Source organism: Anguilla rostrata, chromosome 2, assembly GCF_018555375.3.
Source record: "Anguilla rostrata isolate EN2019 chromosome 2, ASM1855537v3, whole genome shotgun sequence".
In the NCBI taxonomy this organism is placed as follows: Eukaryota; Metazoa; Chordata; class Actinopteri; order Anguilliformes; family Anguillidae; genus Anguilla; species Anguilla rostrata.
In genome coordinates, this window is record NC_057934.1 from 53389473 (window position 1) to 53408610 (window position 19138).

At 38.5% G+C, this 19138-nt stretch overlaps 1 protein-coding gene and 1 long non-coding RNA gene across 6 annotated transcripts in view; one reads left to right on the top strand and one right to left on the bottom strand.

The window, feature by feature from the left end:
* Positions 1 to 1827: 1827 nt before the first annotated feature.
* Positions 1828 to 10070, bottom strand: LOC135248436 (uncharacterized). 4 transcript variants are annotated; one of them, XR_010328426.1, is made up of 4 exons: positions 9963 to 10070; positions 9587 to 9636; positions 3278 to 3352; positions 1828 to 3054 (listed from the first exon to the last, which is right to left on the bottom strand). It is a non-coding gene; the product is annotated as an uncharacterized LOC135248436 (long non-coding RNA). The 4 variants fall into 4 exon arrangements; XR_010328425.1 differs by having other exon boundaries at positions 3278 to 5104; XR_010328423.1 differs by lacking the exon at positions 9963 to 10070 and having other exon boundaries at positions 9587 to 9955.
* The window catches only part of ankfn1a (ankyrin repeat and fibronectin type III domain containing 1a), a 128531-nt gene continuing 118355 nt past the window's right edge, over positions 8963 to 19138 (top strand). Inside the window, exons 1-3 of one of the 2 annotated variants that reach the window (XM_064323083.1) lie at positions 8963 to 9256; positions 10557 to 10681; positions 13455 to 13607. In XM_064323083.1, coding sequence (XP_064179153.1) covers positions 10569 to 10681; positions 13455 to 13607 — 266 coding nt within the window. In that variant the 5' untranslated portion in view covers positions 8963 to 9256; positions 10557 to 10568. Of the gene's footprint in view, positions 9257 to 10037; positions 10171 to 10556; positions 10682 to 13454; positions 13608 to 19138 lie in introns of those variants that run through there. The other variant, XM_064323084.1, reaches the window with a different exon arrangement.

Genomic DNA, 19138 nt, shown 5'->3' on the forward strand with positions numbered 1-19138 from the left:
CATCGCCACCCCTCCCCCCGGCCTTGGAACATCTGGATGCAGCTTAAAGGCCATGTGCGGCAAGAAAGAAGCCCATCCAGAGGGAGAAGCGCAGCCATCGGGGGGACGGGGACAGAGACGGCTGAGTTCATCAGCCAGGGAGCTGATAGTAGAGCCCAGCCTTGGGCTGCAGCTGGGAAGCCTGCGTGTCTCCGCGCCCCCTCCTCGCCCCCTCCTCGCCCTGCCCAGTCAGCTCTGGGCGTGCCCGCGGGGCTCCTGGCGCTCCGCTAATGGCAGGCAGATGTTTCACACCACTCCCCTTTCATCTCGGCTCCAGTCCGCCCAGCTGGGCGTCGCTCCCTCCAGCTCGCTTTACTGCGTCAGCGCTCTGTCCACCTAAAGCAGGTGTCTGTGCTTCCTCCGCGGAGAGGTCTGCCTGAATCAGTCAGTTGAGTGGGGGTGCAAATGATTATATCATATTAGCGCCCCTTTACAGAAGACTGGGAAATCATAATCTGGCCACAAATTATTTTTTACCTTTTCTATCTTCAAATGTTTTAAAATATGTTTTTTTATTAGTTAGTATATGAACTTAGTGGAAGACTTTCCTATAGCTTCACATGAAAGCTGCTCAATGGATACATTCCAATGCTGGATGTTCAACATGTTATAAAACAAATAAATAATGAAGACACTGCTCACATGCTCAAAACAGCTGGCCTTAATGGAATATGATTTTCTCACATGGGACACAGCAGGCTTGGTCTGCACTGAAGGAGCTGGTGAACTGTTGTGATAGCCAATAGCTTGACAACCCTTCACAAAAGACATGCTATGGCATGAGAAATACATTGACCAAGGCACCTCATTATACCTATACAGTTTAGCTATACAGACTGGGACCTATTCTATTGTACAGAATGCAGTTCCTGAATGTATCCCTTGGTTTTCAAAAACACAGCCATATTGATGGCTTTTTTCTACTTTTAAAACAGTTTACTACCACGCATTTAACTATAATTTTTTTTAAATGAACTTTATTAGTTTTTTCCTGTGTTGCTATTTTGTTTATTAAAAATGTAAAGAAATGCACTGTTCCAAGCTAAAGTTGCATTTAGCAATGTATTTGTCTAAATAAATTACCACAGTATTCAAACATAGAAAGTATGCATGATTCAGCCGCAAATGCTTCATGCAGTGGTTATAGATCTCAAATTATTGTTAAGAGGACTGAAGGACTTTTACACAGCTATGTAGACTTGTATATAATATATGCTTCAATTTAAAGTTTCCGAGAAGATATTGTATTGCTAAAAATGTTCAAAATGAAACATATCTGAACCACTGTTACAGCATGACTGTCACATAATAGCCGTTTACTTAGCAAGTAGTGTGTATTTCATGATTAGAAGGATATAATGGATCACACTATTTGACAGCAAGCGCTAACTCTTAAATGAACACCGATCCTCATATTGCAACAGGAACAAAGCAAATTTACACTATTTCATAAGACCTGACAGCAAGGATTACAAAATGGCTTCACCAAGCTTGATTAATGAGGTGACTTGATTGTCCTCCAGCTTGTCATGTGCTCCTGAACTCAGTGCATCAGACAGCTGAATCACAGCTGGATCGTTGGCCCTGAGCCCCGCAAATCAGCACAATCCACAACAAAGCATGGGTGTCCTTCTGCCCTGCCAAGAGCGCAGCTTCAATCAGACTGCATCGTGGTCAGAGATCACAGCTGTCCCTGTGTTCAGTGTGGAAGTGTGTTCAGGTTTTTATTTCACAAAATGCACTTTGGGAGTATTTATTTTCTGCACATCTGGAGGTTAGTCTATAGTGAAATGCACAGCGACATGATTAAAAGAAATACAGAAAGTCTGCCCTCATTATGTATTTTTCCCTTTTATTCAGACAGGAGGAAAGCAGAGTAGGTTACAGATAGGGATAAGATCAGAAATTTACATGGTAGGAAAGCAAAGATGCGAAGATCCTTACACCTTACAAGTTATATAGTGCAAAAGCTGACTATCAGTTCCTGATCGCTATCGTTATCAGGACTACACATTGTGCCACAGTAGTCAGAAAGGCCAACAGGGTATTTCAGGTTGAGTTCAGTCAGAAGAACAAGAGGGCAGAAGTTTAAATGAGTAGAAGATGGAACTTGCACTGTTACCAGTAAGTACTGTTTCTCACACCAAGGGTTGTCAATGCACCGAACAGCTGGGCAGGTCAGGCAGTAATAAGCAGAGACCTGAGCTTGGCACAGTAATCCTGCGATCAGGGGTTTCTGACCCTAGTCCTGGAAAGCCACATGGTGTGCAGGTCACTCAGCACTTATTTGATTAATTAAAGCAGTTCTCTGTTCCAAACAATGGTGCCAAGTTTCAACGTGATTACTCAAGGCAGAAAAATAAAATGGGAGGTTCCAGTTCCAGCCTCAATGTTTTCAATTTTGATAAATGGATATCTCAAGTTTAATCATATTTTGCTGACCGATTGCATGACAACCAAACATGACTGTTGCTTTGAATCAATGTCACTGAAAGGAATGGCGCTGATGTTAAATGGCTCCTGCTCGTGCATTTCCCTAAACAGCCACATGTGACAAAAATAACAATTACAAATTAAGCTTACAAATGAAACAGGGCTTTCATAAAAAGTAGATGCAGAAATAGCTTTTAGTTGCAAATGCAGCAACATGGTGATCACATCAATTAGTGTTAAATTTGAGCCATTACAACCAATTTCCCCAGATACATTAATGGCTTCCCTGTGTTTTTCACTGCAAAGCAATCATCTTGCTTTCATATGACAAAATGTTTGCTTACTTAATCATAATACAACAGTTATATATATATCGCCTAATTCATGTCAAGTTGTCTACATAATGGTATAATTCCAAAGATCTCTGTTGCCAGGAGACAGGTCCGGAGTGTCCGTGATTCAGCCTGGAGGTGTGACGAGTGGCTGGCCGGGTTGTTGAACATGGGTCCCCCGTAGCACACATCAAACGTGAGATCTCTGAACCAGCGGCAGGTTCACTTTTCCTGCTCCTCTTCACCACAGCTGTGAAAAGTGGGGCTTTTATATATTTACATTGAGAATCAGGAAATGAGGTAGTTCTCCACTGCTGTGTAGAGTCCCCATGGAAACTGTGAATTGGACGGACATTTCCTCACTGCCTTCACTGTTTTATGGCCGTCGGCTGGCTGACGGTGAAACCAGAGCTCATCTCTCCCTGCCTCTTCCCACACTGGCCATTTCGCTGACTTATAAAATATCCACTGACCTGTTTAAGAACTGGAGCATCAGCCAGATGTTTCCTGAGCAAAGACAGCACTGGCTTCCTCTCAGCGCATCATCCCTAGGAGGTATCGTCATTACTTGAGAACATCAGATAGCCCTCTAAGTACCCTGAGTTGGCTGAAGTCATGGGAATTTTTTGCTGTCTACTTTTCAGGATTGTGGGCACGGCCAAGACAGAAATCAAGAGCACACATACACCAGTTCAAAATTCATAGCTGGACCTCTGTACTTAATGCATGAAAACTGTGCTATCTAATGAGTCGTTTCCTCGACCGTCCCTTTCTTTCCCTTTCTTATGTGGTGTTTTGCAGAGGATATTTGCCAAAGTTAGAAAAAACAAGGTTAATTATGTTCAAAATACACAAAAACTTTAGCTGTCCACACTTACATTGGTACATTGTTTTCTCCCAGTATTAATTAGGCACATACAGAGATTTAGTAATGCATCTTCATAAAAGCAGAAGAACAAGGTGGGGTATTCAGCTACTCGGTGTTGTCATGGGAACAATATCCCAGAGCAGCACCTGAAAATGAGACTGCTGATGTTACTGGCACTGGGAGGCAGTAGATCTCGGGCTTTTCTTTTAATTGAGCAATTTACAATAGATCAGTAATTATCTTTTTTCCTTTTTCATTTGCATTTATTACCCATATAACATAATTATGTGCTTCAACATTTGACGTCGAAATACATTATCTTCATATCCAATTTCCTGAAATCCCATTGGTATTGTATAGTTAGGGTTAGCAGTTTTCCTAAACAGATTTCTTACATACATTTCAGTCATGCCTTAGCATGAGGTCAGTAGAGCCTTCTTTGATCACACATGTTGGACAGTTATCACACTCCACCTCCCCAATCATCCATGTTGATAACTCATCTGTTACTTAATGATAATTGACAGCAATGTTTTGATAGTGCTGTGTTATATTGTTTCATTTTTCCTCTGCGGGAAGTAGCATGCTGGCATTACAACTTGCAATTATATAATTCCAATCACAGAGAGCTATTCATAAAAATTCTATGGTTTGCAGCAAGGGTAGGCTAATAAAAATGAAGATTAAAACAGTTTTACAGAGATAACAGATGAACTGAAATTAAACTACGATGTATGGTTTAAACTATGTGGTCATTTTTTAACAGTGTCCTCTGTCACTACTTGAAGACGCTTGGTGTAAACTTGTCTCCATAAAGAAATTAATCTTTCAACATCAATGGACCTGGTTGGGATGGACAAGTATCATTATGCTCTCTGTCCACTATTAGGAAACATTTGCTCATCTCTGTCCCAGAACCCCTCAGTGCTATTGCAGTGTTGTTTTCTTGTGCAAGTAATTTGCAATTGACCAGTTTGGAAAGATTGTTCTTGTAAAATCCTGGGATGGAGTCCAGAGGGAGTTTTGTCCAGCCAAGCGTGTAGTCTTGCTTAAGGTATAAATAAAAAAAATTTAAAAACCCATACAGCTTCACAGAATTTATGTGCTGTGAATGAAAGTGTAGTATTTGGGAGTCCATAGGGGTTGCAATATGTTGTCAGTTTCCCCATAAATTCCATAAATGTTTTGAAAAGTTAGCTATATATGACTGCACTGTGCATTTGCTGAGAAACCACTGTATTAAGTTTTTAGCTGCTCAATCTTATTGCACACTCCATGTAGTCTTTGTTCAAACCAACAGATGACTTCAGCAAGGCTTTTGTCATATTCATCAATTAGCCTGAGTTGCGACCCTAAATCCTGGATGCAAAGTTCACTGAGATCTGTTATCACAGCAGTTTTTGGTGAGACCTTCATCCCCAAGTCCACAAATCTGGAATAGAAATTGAGGCCCTGGAATTAGTACAACACGGCAGAATTCCAACTTTCCCATCTCATTTTGCATGGCTCAGTGAGTGGAGTTTTATTGGTAGGCCTGAATCTTTATCTGTTTTTGTGGTGCTTAGTAATGTAGCTGCGTTGCACAATTTTCTGCTTGGGCAAAGTATAAAAACCTTTATAGATATTATTTATTAATACAGGTTGTCTCACTGAGATTAAAATTTATTTTACAAGAGAAGCCTGTTCAGCCTTTAAAACAACTTTCATAAGCCTGTGACGATTTGCAGAAGAGATTGTCCCATTATTGATCACAGGCCTTTTTTAGAAATGCAATTAGGGGTGATCCGATTTTTATCCAGTTTTTTTTTTTTCACTGGTATATTGGCACTCAAAATGCATTGGCCAAATAGTGCACGACATATATCTGGCATTCAAAGCTCTCTTGTGATACAATCATTAGTCTCCTTGCAGCAAGACCACAGTTGATGTAAATGTTCACGTAAGGCTGTTTTTGTGCACCTGTGTGGATAAACTGCAAGCTGAGCAGAAAATATTGAACCCGTCAAGGTACAGCGTACCATGCGGATACTGGTGCACCTGGTTGCTCAAATGCTATTTTTGTTTGACATTCCAACTATGTTTAATTTCCTTCCTCTCCATGTGTTAGGAAAACAAATGGCTCTTATGAGGGACACAATTAGCAACCAATTGTATGATTAGTCAGGCCGTTATGACAATCCAGTGCCTGTGGGGACCCCATGGGTATATCAGTTCTAATGCATGTTTTGATTCCTGTGGTCATGTGTAGTGTCACCTGAGCCTACAATTTGTTCAAAAGTCTCTGAGTCACTCTTCTTGGTGTGGAGTTCCCTCCAGTGGCCAAAGACAGAAGCAGCAAAACCAGTGAAGATTTGGCTGAACACATCCACTGCAAATAATGTCAATAAACCGCTTTTCATAAAGCCATTATTAAGCAATATGCTCCCGATGTACTTCTGAGACAACAACCAAATTCAAATAAACTTTGCTGTATTACAACTCTTATATAATCTTATGATGTTGAAATCTGAGAGCAAAAACACAATTGAAGTAAATAAAATCTGCAGTGAGGTACAGTACTGCTTATTATTTAATACAGCAGTCACTACTTTGACAGAACAGCCTGTTCTGCAGCTCAAAACCACTAAAATAATAATCTGTCAAACTGAAAAAGTTGTCACACTTAATGGTTGTCACACTTAATTTGAAGAACATCTTCATTCTGATTATAAAAACTTAGCCTAAATGGAATATGTTCTTGGTAAATGCTCTTTCGGTGAATGATGACTTCAACGTTAAACCCTACAGAGGGAAAGCCATTAAATTGAATCTGAATTTATGATTAGTGTTAATAAATGCCAATTTGGCAACAGAACAATCACATCAGTCAAAGATCAGCGTGGCAAGTGGGGAGTCACACAGCACAGGAAACCAAGATCATCACAGAAGTCATGGTGTCATTTATGTTTTTATGCAACAAAGATATTTATGCCTATAACACTGTGCTGTAATATTAATCTACCTGTAATCAAAGATCATTATAATTGAAAAGCCATTAAGAAAACAAATGGAGTGACACAAACTTTTGTGGTGTGATAACTTTTTTAGTCAAACATATATACTACCATGAATATGCTGTTAGAAAAACATCACTTTCTGCACACTGACAGAATTTTGATTACCCTCCCAACAAGCTCCTGCCACCTACAGCCTGCACCTTTATGAATAATGGAAGACGAATGTGAGCCATCCTTAAATCTCTCCATAAAAAGTTCAGCTTTTGTGGAACAGACTGCAGAATTTTAAGGTCTATATGACAGGTCCAAACCTGGATTCAAATCCACAACTGCAGCTGATATTGAACCCTTCAGAAAGTTAAGTATTTTAGCAAATGCATCCAAATGCCTTGGATAATGGCAAATATGTTTCTTGCTAAGAATGTGAATGATTCCATATAACTGTGGTAGTTTATAGTGGAGAGTGAATATAAATGTAGCAGTTTTTGAATTTCGCTCATTTACTCATAAAATATTTAGCATAGCACTATGAAATTCTACTTCAAACAGCTTTGATATGTCAGTAGTAATTACTCTTTTCAGTTACAATCATAACTTCATCGAGTCGGATACAACTGAAACCAAAGTACAAGCAGTCTGATGTTAAATTCATACAACCTATACAGTAAAATGGCCAGAGTTAATTCAACACAAACAGTGTTCATTTAACTCTAAGATATGTTTAGAGTTGAATTAACACTGTGAGAGTTGAAGTGAAAGTCAGTATAATTGTAACATGGGGCGGAATGATTGTAACAGTAAATGAAAACACCCTATAATGTCACTCATCGGGTGTGCTAATTATAAATTCCTGTAACAGGGGGCTATTTCTTTCCCACTCAACACTTGGAGCGCCCAGATGATTCTATGTCAACACAGCAAGCAAATTAGCTCTACACATTTAACATTAAACACTTAACATTAAACACTTCCCTGCACTAGGACCGGTACTTCTCTCTAGGGTTTTCGTCATACTTGTTCCTGGTTATGGTTATACACTTTGTTGTACGTCGCTCTGGATAAGAACGTCTGCCAAATGCCTGTAATGTAATGTTAACTAACTGAAAAAGTCAAAAAAGTTGATGAATACAATTAATTTCTTTAACAAATGTTAAGCACCATTTCAATGTCCCCAAAGGACACTACATGTAGATGGTGACCATCTGTCCCTAATCTCCAAATATGAAGCCCTCTCCATTACCTCCCTGGGTACCAACGCTCTGTTTTTTTATGGCAACTTAGAGGTGGCATAATTGTAACAGCTGTTACATTTATACAGACAGGTACATCATGTTTTTTTTTTGTTTATTTTTTTGGTCACCTAGCAAGCAATCCCGCTAAAATTCACTCGGAAAACTTATGAAGGACAGATGGCTGCATAAAATGATGTATGATTTCATTTATATTCGAAATTGACTTCCGAAACAGTTTTTTTTTAAATTATTTTTTATTTATTTTATTTTTTTACTTATACCTCGTTAAAAACAATTAGGAAATATTTACTACTAAGGTTGTCGAATTGCTCCGTACTTTTGGTCTGAATCGCGCGTGTACAAACCTGAAGTAGATACAGTAGTATACAAAAAGTTATTGACCGTGTTACATTTATGATGCGTTACATTTATACGGACTCTTCCCTGCATACTCCCAAAAACAACAAGGGAAAACAAAAACAAACACAATTAAGAAAACGATTTTAAAAAGCAATGCAATTTGTGAATACATTGTTTAGAACGTGAAGTTGTGTGTTTTCCTCTCAATAAAAAACGCATAGTTCACTGTGGTCTTTAACAGAGTAACATATGGTGCGTTTAATGATCCGAATCCGTTCTTTTTTTTTTTTTTTTTCAGACGACTTGCAACCAGATATTTTCCGGTGGAACTTGTCATCTTCTTGTGATTAATCGCGTTCCAAATGTTGTGAGACACATGTGTATTATTCATTTTAAAACATTTCGAACAATAATTATCCATTCAGGTACAAGTCACATTGACTTCTTTTAGAAGACTTTGATCTGCAGTCAACACGATGTTACAGTCGCTTAGAAACCGTTTAAAATAGGTAAAACTTGCCTTTGAGCTACGAATGGATCAATTTGGCTACTTTTATGCCATGATTAATTATCCTGAAGAAGAATATCGTTCATGTGGTACTGCTAGTACATCAACAAGAAGAGATAGACCGTTTATCTAAATTGCAGGGTTTTAATCACAGCCCTGCAATTTAGGTGGATAACGACATAAATATTTCCTGTCTATAGTTATCTTTCTCTCAGACATTCCTTTGAACATTTGATGGCGGAATCCACACTGTAATTCTATCTGTTTAATACACGTACCACGGTTTGCCAAATATAGACAATTCACCACGGAACTTAGGGCTGTGGTTGCAGCAATGTGTTATTGTGAAGACACTCCATCGATTGAATTTCTTATTTGCCCTTTGGCAGTTTTGCCATATGTAATGTGTCTTCACAAGGAAGGCTAATTATTGATGACTGAGTGGAGAGATTGGGTCACTTCCTGATGCTGAACCGGGTACAATTATGGTAAGATTTTAAAAATTAAATTACTATACGCAATAATTTTCATTCACAACAATAACAACAGCTATTTTTCAATATTAAGACAACTAGCGAAAGTAAAACAAAGACTCGCCGACAAACAATGCTCTGTGAACAGCTGTTTTGATTTTAATGCAGTCTTAACTGTTAGTGCCTGGGATCCGGGAGATGGAGGACAAAGAGGTAAAAACTTCACATTTACAAACCATTACAGAGCTTACAACAGCAAGTTCTACAGTAATATGTTAGATCAGCGCTACACATTTACGCAGCTAAACAGCCATTTATAACATTGGGAAATTAAGGGTAACTTACTGTGATCTATAGTTTTCTTTTCTACGAATCCTGCTGCAGGGAGTGATATGCTGAAGAAAGGGGTAATTAAATATGGTCGTCGAAAAAAGAAAAAGGGGGAAAAGAGCATAAAACCGGAACTTTTTTCCTGAGTCAAGGGTGGAAATGCTAACTGCGAGCCTGGTTTACAGCGAAACATGGTCTCTTTAATTCATCGTTGTTAATTGATGGGACAATTCAAAATTTGTTTCTAATATACAACCAGTTTTACATGTTAAACCATCACTAGGGGTTATGCGGATATTTCCTTATAGAGTGAATTTTGATGCACTTTCCTTGTTCAGAGCATCGCACTCATTAGTCCGAAATGCCTGTTGACATTAACCCGGTTACTTACACTTTGCACTCCGAACACCAGGGTGTTGCCCCGACGTCCCTAGAGCCAAAACATTGGCCACGTGGAGAGTTCGCTGCTTCTGAAAAAAGCTACTACGAAATCAGAAAGGAACACTTTCAGACTTTTGATGGGCGTGTGACCGGTTCTGAACGTCGACGTGTTTGTATTTTAACCATGACCTCATAGATAACGCTTCCAAATGATTACGGTATGCGAGTGTTAGCTGTTGTGGCTACCTCTGAAATTATGTGGAATGACACCCGTTTTTGCGGGTATGGTATGAATGCTAGTTATATTCAGTTATTATTGTTATTTGTACAAATTGTTCAATACTTTAACAAACTTTATAATGCTATCAAAAGAGCAACTGGGCGCACATATATTGACTGTTCCTTTATAGTGATCATATAGGAACACATAATGAATGGCACGTGCGCAAAATATTGTGATTTCAATATTCAGGGGGGATACTTTAACGTTATTTGGTATTTACGTACACTGTTTTAATTAGCCTTGCACACCATGTGATATTCATTATATTCCCTGCCTTTACTGTCTTTATTGACTGAAGTGTTATTTATTACTCCAACACAGTGATGGCCCAAGATGTCCTTGGAGGCAGATGAAAATTTCTTGCTGGTTTCCCAGGAACCAAGAACATCCTGCATCTTTCAGTCAGCTGAAGAGAGGGAGCAGATACCAGGGATGGGAGAAGACAGGTAAGTCTTCTTCAACTGAAATTTAGAGTCATGTCCTTGGGTCTGCATGATATGTCAACACCCAGGAAAGTGCCTTAGTCATACCAGGTTCTCTAGAAATCTTTTCCCTAATCTTCTACTTATCAGTGAACAATAGGTTTCATCAAAATGTTCTACCATCATCCAAAACATAATTTTCCATTTTTCATACAAATGGCTTTAGTGAGATTTAAGACTTCTTTAATAACTACCAAAAAACCAAGATTAATATCTAGTCATGCATCACCCTTGTGAGTGCTGGACATTAGTAGTGTTTGAGATGAAATGTTTGTGGAAATCACTATACTGATGGAATCCATTGTTAGTACATGCAACAAAAGGAAATATACAGCGAACTTCACACCCCAGTCACGGCCAAACCTGCATGTTTACACGTGAATCTGAATAGATATGATCATACTGTAGCAGAAGTCTCAGTAATTTTATTGAACCCAGGATTGCTATAAACTGTACACCCAGTGGTCACTTTATTAGGTATACTTATCTAGTACCGTGTAGGACCCCCTTCTGCCTGAAGAAAGCCCAGAATCTTTGCGGCATGGACACAAAATGCTGGAAGCATTCTTTAGGGATTTTGGTCCATTCTGACTCGATAGCATCATGCAGTTCCAGCAGATTTTTCAGCCACACATTCATACTGTGGCCTAATGTGTGCCAAGAAAACATTCCCAATATCATTACACCACCACTAGCCTGCACCATTTACACAAGACAGGATGGATCTATTGATTTTCTGACCCTGCCATCTGTATGCTGCTGCAGGACTTGCGATTTGTTAGACCAGACAATGGTTTTCCCATCTTCAATCATCCATTTTTGGTGGTCTCATCACATGCCCACTGTAGGCTCATCTTCCTGTTCTTAGCTGACAGCAGTGGAACCTTTCTGTTAGCTTTATCAAACCTGCCCGCTCTCCTGTGACCTCTCTCATTAACAAGGTGTTTTCATCCACAGAACTGCCGCTCACTGGATGTTTTCTGTTTATTACACAATTCTTTGTAAAATCTAGACTGTTGTGTGTGAAAGTCACAGGAAGGCTGCTGTTTCTAAGATGCTAGAACCACCATGTCTGGCACAAACAATCACACCATGGTCAAAGTCACTTTGATCATGTGTCTTGCCCATTCTAATGTTTGGTCGAGCATCAACTTCAGTATGCATGCTTGTATATTGAGTTCTGGCTGCATGATTCGCAGTCTGGAGGAGCAGGCTATATATGTTAACAAGCAGGTGTACGTAATACATGTCTGACTTTCATCAAGAAAGGCATTCAGTGCTAGAAGTTCTTTATCAATAGAAGTTAAAGTTGAACCAAATGGGTGAAGTTCTGAAATCTCAGATTCTGCTGGTCTGCGGAATTAATGGCTGTACATAAAGCAGAGCCACATGTTGCCAAAAGAGACAAGTAGCTAAAAATGTCAACTTTCACATCACCACTCTTGCCTGCCAAAAGGCATAGCTAATCAGATGGTAATGAGCTGATCAAATGTGGTAAAATTAAGCAAAAATGGAAAAGACATAATGTTGGCTATTGTGGCTAGCTAACTACTGGCACGTTACATCTTTTGAATGTTAGTTCTAACTTGCATTCATGCTACCCTTTACTCAGTAATATTACTAAACATTTAATCTCAAGCTTTCATCCATTTCCTTGTTTATGGATTAGTAGCTAATAAGAGATAGGTGTGAAGCTAATATGAGGTATGCAGTTAACAGTGTAAGATTAACATGATGGCAGTGATGTGTGAGCCTATGTTTTGGGTAGTTAGTGAGTTGTTGGTCAGCATGCCAAGTATTCTGTGATATGATGGCTAGCTACGTCATGCACAGGTACTGAATGCATCAGATTACAGAATTTAGTCTCCTCTGGTGCTACCCAAATGTTTCGCTTTCATTTGATTGAATGTGCTTATTTTGTGTACATGTTTAGAGTCAAAAAGTATGCAACTTGAAATATGCTCATCAATCAACGCTTACTGTGGGTAGCCAGAGATACCAAATTTTCAGTTTGGGTTAATGAAAATTTAGGCATGTAAATGCAAACTCTGTCTACCCCATATGTTTCACGGATTAACATGCTGTGTAGGATCCAGGATTTACATGGCTTTCAATATCAAATGCAAGTTTCTGTTTTTTCTTAGCAAACACAATTTAGCAAGTTCAGTAATAACCAGAATAAACTTTCTAAATGGTGTGTGTGAATAAAAAAGTAAGGCTGGCATTGATTTCTAAATTAAAGATTAATGAATGCAGGCTATACCTGCACAGCCAAACTCATTACCTTAAACCATGGTTATTAATGTTTATTATGTAATGCCATGATATCAATGGTAAATGCACACTCATCCTGTACCTAATGTCCTTCAAAATTGCTCAAACCGTGCTAAAGATTAACAAAAAGACTATGAAATGAATAATACATGCACTGTGCTATATTTTAATTCTCAAACATGTGGAAAATATTCTACTTCAATTCTACTAATATTCTACTAATGATTATTCAATGAAATCAACCAAAACAACTGTTTTGTAAAATTATATTTGGATTAAAGTGATATGGCCTGCTCCACTGCATGTATTGCACTGTAAATAAATTAATTTAGGGATTGAATACTCCCAATAATTTCAGTGTTGGTTAAACGTGTTTGAAAACCAGCCTGATGACATCACAGCCTATGTCATCAGCTAGCAAATGCAGCACAGTTCACTGTGTTTTTAACTCTGTGTTTTGCAGTGTTCTGGAAATGCTGAGCTACTCCAAATTTACAGACCTGGAGACGTGGCTGTGTATGCCCTCCACGCTGCTGCCCAGGAGTTTGGAATCACCACGTGCGGCCTCCCCAACATTTGCACACCGTGAAGCACCAGATGTGGAAAATCAAACCAGGTATCCGCTGGAGAATGTTGTGAGTTAGTCAGGCATTTTTGGAATGGGGAAATTTAAATGGAAAATATATACTGGAATAATATATACAGAATGTTGGGGTGAAAGCCTGGCAGTCCATAGAGTGCAGTTTCTAGAGGATTAAAGGGAACTGTTATTCATTTTTGAAAAACACAGTATTCACAGGATAATTCAGTTTTTATGTGGCCTTGATGCTTGATGGTGATCCCATTTCAGCGCGATGTGCTTGATCTATGTCAAAGTAAACAGCAAACTAGGGTGTACCCACATCACATGCCACTGGTAGTGTCATATTCCCATACATATGAAATATGTATCTGGGTGGAGACATAATCTCTCCCTTAGAGAACCAAGGTTACAGGAGTGTAACTGAACGTTCATAAAGGTTGTCTGCGGAGACAACAGCAAATTTGTGTGATTCTCAACTTCTTTCAAAGCAAGCAACTTTTGTTATACCATCATGGCTAGTATCATAGTAGCATGCAACTAATATTAATGTGGATTCTGGCTTATTTTTGCGCAGAAAATCTGACAGTACTGGCTGAAACTTTGAGTGTTTTCATCTAGAGCTACAACTAAAGCATTTAACATCATGGAGGTTACCTCCATTAACAGGCCATGGTAGATGGTCTCAAACCACCATGCTCACATTTCTATGTGGTTGACAAATCCCGACTTTTAAAATCTGAGCTCCTGAATGCACATGCATATTTCTTATATAAGATGCTGCTGACATCTTTATTTATTGGAAAATTGAGTTTTTGTGGGAGAATTTTCCTTGTTGGTATATTATTAGCAGCACAGTGTTTTCAAATTCACAGAATGCTGAAACATATCTGTGAAATTTGGAATTAATATCGTACATGTGCACAATTGACATGACACCAAGAGGCCTGAGTCAAAACATATATAACATCAGATTCCATGCCCATAGAAAACCCTTCTAGACCCCCGGCTGCTTTAATCTTATTGTATCTCTACAGCTCTGGGCCTTATCCAGTTCAATAGTGGACTAGCTTTACATTTCAAATAAATAGCTGTGATGTCTCTTTGCCCTATACAAGCCCTCAAGCACCGCTGCCTCTGTAGCAGAGTTTTAATTGAGCCGAGTAGACACAGAACACCGGCTTCGCACAGTTTTTTTCTGCTCTTGTCACAGCACTGTTTAGTGATGACGGCTAATACAGCTCTAAATGAATAAGGTGGAACAGTTGGAGGAATCAGCATTACCAGAAGTAACATGACCCTCATAGCCACAGCAGCCTGAGGGCACAAAGAAGCACATAGATTTCAACTGTGTCTATGACATATAATTATATTATGACAGAATTAGAAGGAATTATACCCTTAAGGCCTTTCAGATTTTACAGGATCCTGTACAAATATTATGACAGTCTTTCAGGAGAGTCATTGGCAGTGTACTGTGCCAAATTCAATGTTGTTAAACTTTTGAAATGTTCAACCAGTCTGCTAATGGAGAAGCTGACTTAAATGAGTAATGATGCAATGACTTGTCTGTAACTGGCACTAGGGTGTGACATCTGATATGACTTGACCCACGCTGCCTGCAAATATACTTTAGGTCAAAGTTGTTAAAATACGTATATGTGCATTGCTGTTTTTATTACAAGGAGTATTAATGAAAGCAAGGTGCATTTTAGGGGAGCACAGAGCCAATAGTACAGTACCCAGCATTCCAAAATACCCTTTTTCTGGATCAGTGGGGAAAGTGCTGTTCATTGACAATTAGCCCAGGCACTAGTTTAAGGGCTTTGTTACTTCAGGTCAGTGATTAGGCATTTATGTGTACTCCAGACTGCTGATTCATAGGGATGAATGAGCATTCTGTTATCAATCAGAATTTCAATTTTACATCTACCCACAATTGTCCCAGCAGGTCAAGTCACTGAATCTGCATATGAAAAGCATTGATTTTTTTAATGGAGTGTATGGCTTATTTTTTTGAATAGTAGGCAGACATGCAAGCAAAAGTATTTAACAGTAATTCTTTGGAATTTTTGGTTTAACGTATTTGGAATGTTGTTTTGTACACATGGTTTTTTTTCTCAATCAAATCCATTTATGTCTGTTCCCTTATAAGTGTTCCCTTTGCATATCTTCAGTGATGTTGAGCACTCTGCTTTTGCTTATTTGTATTTACGTGGAAATACAAGAAACAAATGTGACTAAATATGTAAAGTCTGATGTTGGTCTGCCAGACAGAACCTCTGATTGATTTGATCAGTGTCTAAATGTAATCAACTTCATTCTCATGAAAGTGGCTTAATATTGGCTATCACTAGGTAAATCACAGAAAGAAATCTTTTATTGTTTAGAAGACCAAAAACATTGTTGTTTTATTATTTTTTATTATGTTCAATAGTTCAATAGTCACCAATTATAATGCAGTGTTGCAGAAGCTCATGGAAATGGTAAGGAGGCTGGAGAACAATCGACATTTTAGAAACAAATTCAAAAGGACCTAAAAAAACAGAAATACCTCATGGGAACAGTCTGTTCTGGTCAAGCCAGCATTCCTGCTGTGTCTTCACCAGGAGCTATGATAGATCTAGTACAGTGCCATGTGGAGGTGGGATAACCAGGGGCACTGCCACTTATGCCCGCCAGACACTTTTATGCTCATGACAGCTGCAGTAAGGTGGCGTTAATGATTTCAATGGTTCTTTACTCTCACAAAGCTTCCCAAGTCCTTGTTTATTTTCTTTTAGAATATTATCTTGTTTAGTATTTATTTTTCATACTGTGTTCTTTTGTGTGCCTTATGAAGCCATTACAGGAAAATGATACAAGACCATTGATGTCTGACTGATCATAAAAAACATTTTGTTCTTCAAGACTTAATGCCTCCAGGTCTTTTTTATACAGGATGTGGATGTTTTGAACTTAGTTACCATGTTTCACATTTTACATTGCATTTGATTGGAGCTTTTCATCCTCTGAGGTACTGAATTACTCTGGTTGAAAGAAGGGCGGGTAAATTTGTTCTGCTTCACATTAGACAACAAAAAAACTATTTAAGAAACTCTTGGCTGGCACATCCAACAAAAATACTCTGCCGTGGACTGCTCCCAGAGGTCCGGGATAAAATCCTGAAATTGCTGTGGTGCTAAGGGATGGGAGGGTTTCAGTTGGCAGGGCTTTCCCCACCTTATTACATACTGATGACTCCTCTGGTTAATCAGGAAGCTGCGGTCTGCCCCTGCCACCTGTATAAAAAGTGGAAGCTAATATGCTTCTGAGGTGAACTTACCTGAACTGAGATTACAGCAGTATGACAGCCCTGAAAATGGGCAAAATCTGTGTTTACAATTTGCTGTGTACTGTGCATTATGTCTTTAGCATACATTTATCAGTGACTTTAGGCATTACAGTGTGCAACAGTCATTTTCCGTACTATTAATTATATTGTATGGGATTCAGATTTGGCCATTTTTTCTGTGCTAGATGCTTGTAACTTGAATCCATGTAATATGGCATATTTGTACCACATCAAGGCATATGCAGTGAATCCGCTGATTCAAAAGCTTGCTTAAATATATACTGTGCATTTCTACTTTCTCAGTCACAATGGCAAAACAATCCGTAACGATTTTTGAATTAGTCATGACCATGGGAAAGTGTTTCAGATGTCCACTAGAGGTCACTATTAGAACAGTAACAAAAGTCTTCATCACCAGGGGAAAATAATTGCTATTTAGTGTTCATGGTGATGAACTTGTGGAAGCCATGATGCCCCACTGTATAAATATAGAACCATAATCACATAAGAACCAATGTTCTCATAACCATAATTGTTTGGTTTTTTTACTTGGGCTTTTTCATTTTTTATTTTAAATTATGTATAGCTTGGGACACCTTTTCCAAGAGTTTACAGTACTTATTTGAAGAATGGATCTGCAGGAATATTAAACATTGCCTGATAGTACCAATGTAATGAATGGAGAACAAGATGCAGGGAAGAGGCCAATAAAAGCATAGGATATTCAGCTGAATAACAGCACTAATTAGACAGTAAATTTCCCATAAGAAATGAATGAAAAAACTTGTATTCTGGCACATGCTTTTTTGCAATATGTTGAGAATAAAAGGGTTGTGAGTATCTAACTGTGATGGCAAACGTGCACATATTAACAGATCTGACAGTGGTTCATGCTCCAAATAATTGACGGATTTTAGGGTAAAATTAATTCCATGTATTTAAATTTGTATCTATGTCACCTATGATATTGTGGTAGTTGCATGTATCAAATATTGCTTGATTCATTTAGCTAAACTTAATTTCTAATATTTTTGCAATTCTGTCATGTTTGGTGAAACCTGTCTTCTGTTTTGGCATTGCAAAACAATTCTGTGCAAGATCTCATAGAAGTCATAAATAATGACATGGGAGCATGAGGAAAATGAAACATGAAAATGGCTATGTATGTTTTATTTTAAGATAAAGTTTAAAAGATAGTGTTGACATGCCAAATATCCTGATTGACAGATGGCATGTATGCAGAATATGTATATATGGCTAATTCTCTTAGGTTTTCAAGAGTATCCTGTCCAATGTTTAGGAAAGCTATCTTTAAAAGTATGGAATTACGCATAGCATGTTCTGGATGATTTTATATTCTGCAGATTGTTTTTGAATGGATTTTTCCTCAAAGAATTAAAGAAAAGCACATAGTTGCCCTGTTTTCCATGGGTGGTGAGCCTTCTTTTCATTCACTTTGCATATGTATTACAAATTATAAAATATATGAAATGACATATTATAAAAAGTGTCTTTATATTTAATTGCTAGTAACTTTTTAATATTATCATCTCCCTAAAACATTGGAGTGAGAGTTTTTTTCTGGAGCAGTGCAACAACTTTTATAACAAATTTGCTTGGTTGACAAGTTTGTGATGTCATCAACACTGCGATGTGTGCATATGCTTATTGATGTGATTCCAAGACTTTCTGCAAATGTAGTTAGTGTACTGTATGTAGATAATCGGCGTTGTTGATGTAGTCAATAAATCCACAACCAGCAGTGCAGGAACATGACCCTGACCTCTGCAAACCATTAATAGCAGGTGCATAACAACTGAAATGTGCCCTATCACTGCCAATATCTCTAGTTAAATGCTCTGGGTATTGTCGGACATGACAGTATTCTCTCTGCATGTGTCAGCAGTGCCCTTTTGGACTGAACTAATAGAAATAATAGAGCCCTCTCCTGCTGCAGAATTAATAATCCAGTACAAGCATATACTTAACGAGGAGCTCAATAGCTTGCTCTGAATACACTGTGATGCAATGGTGAACGGCTGCGCTATAGAATGTAGAAACGTGCAGTCTTCCATCGGTTGCTGGATTTAATATTTTCACAGTTGTATGTCACAGTGTGCTGAAGGTATTGCAGTGTTCCAAGTTTAGACGTCATAGATCCTGCTGCTGTCTTGGCTGTTGTAGCGCTACTTCCAAAAAATGTAGTGCATCTTTTCGATTCAAGGGAAGCCGT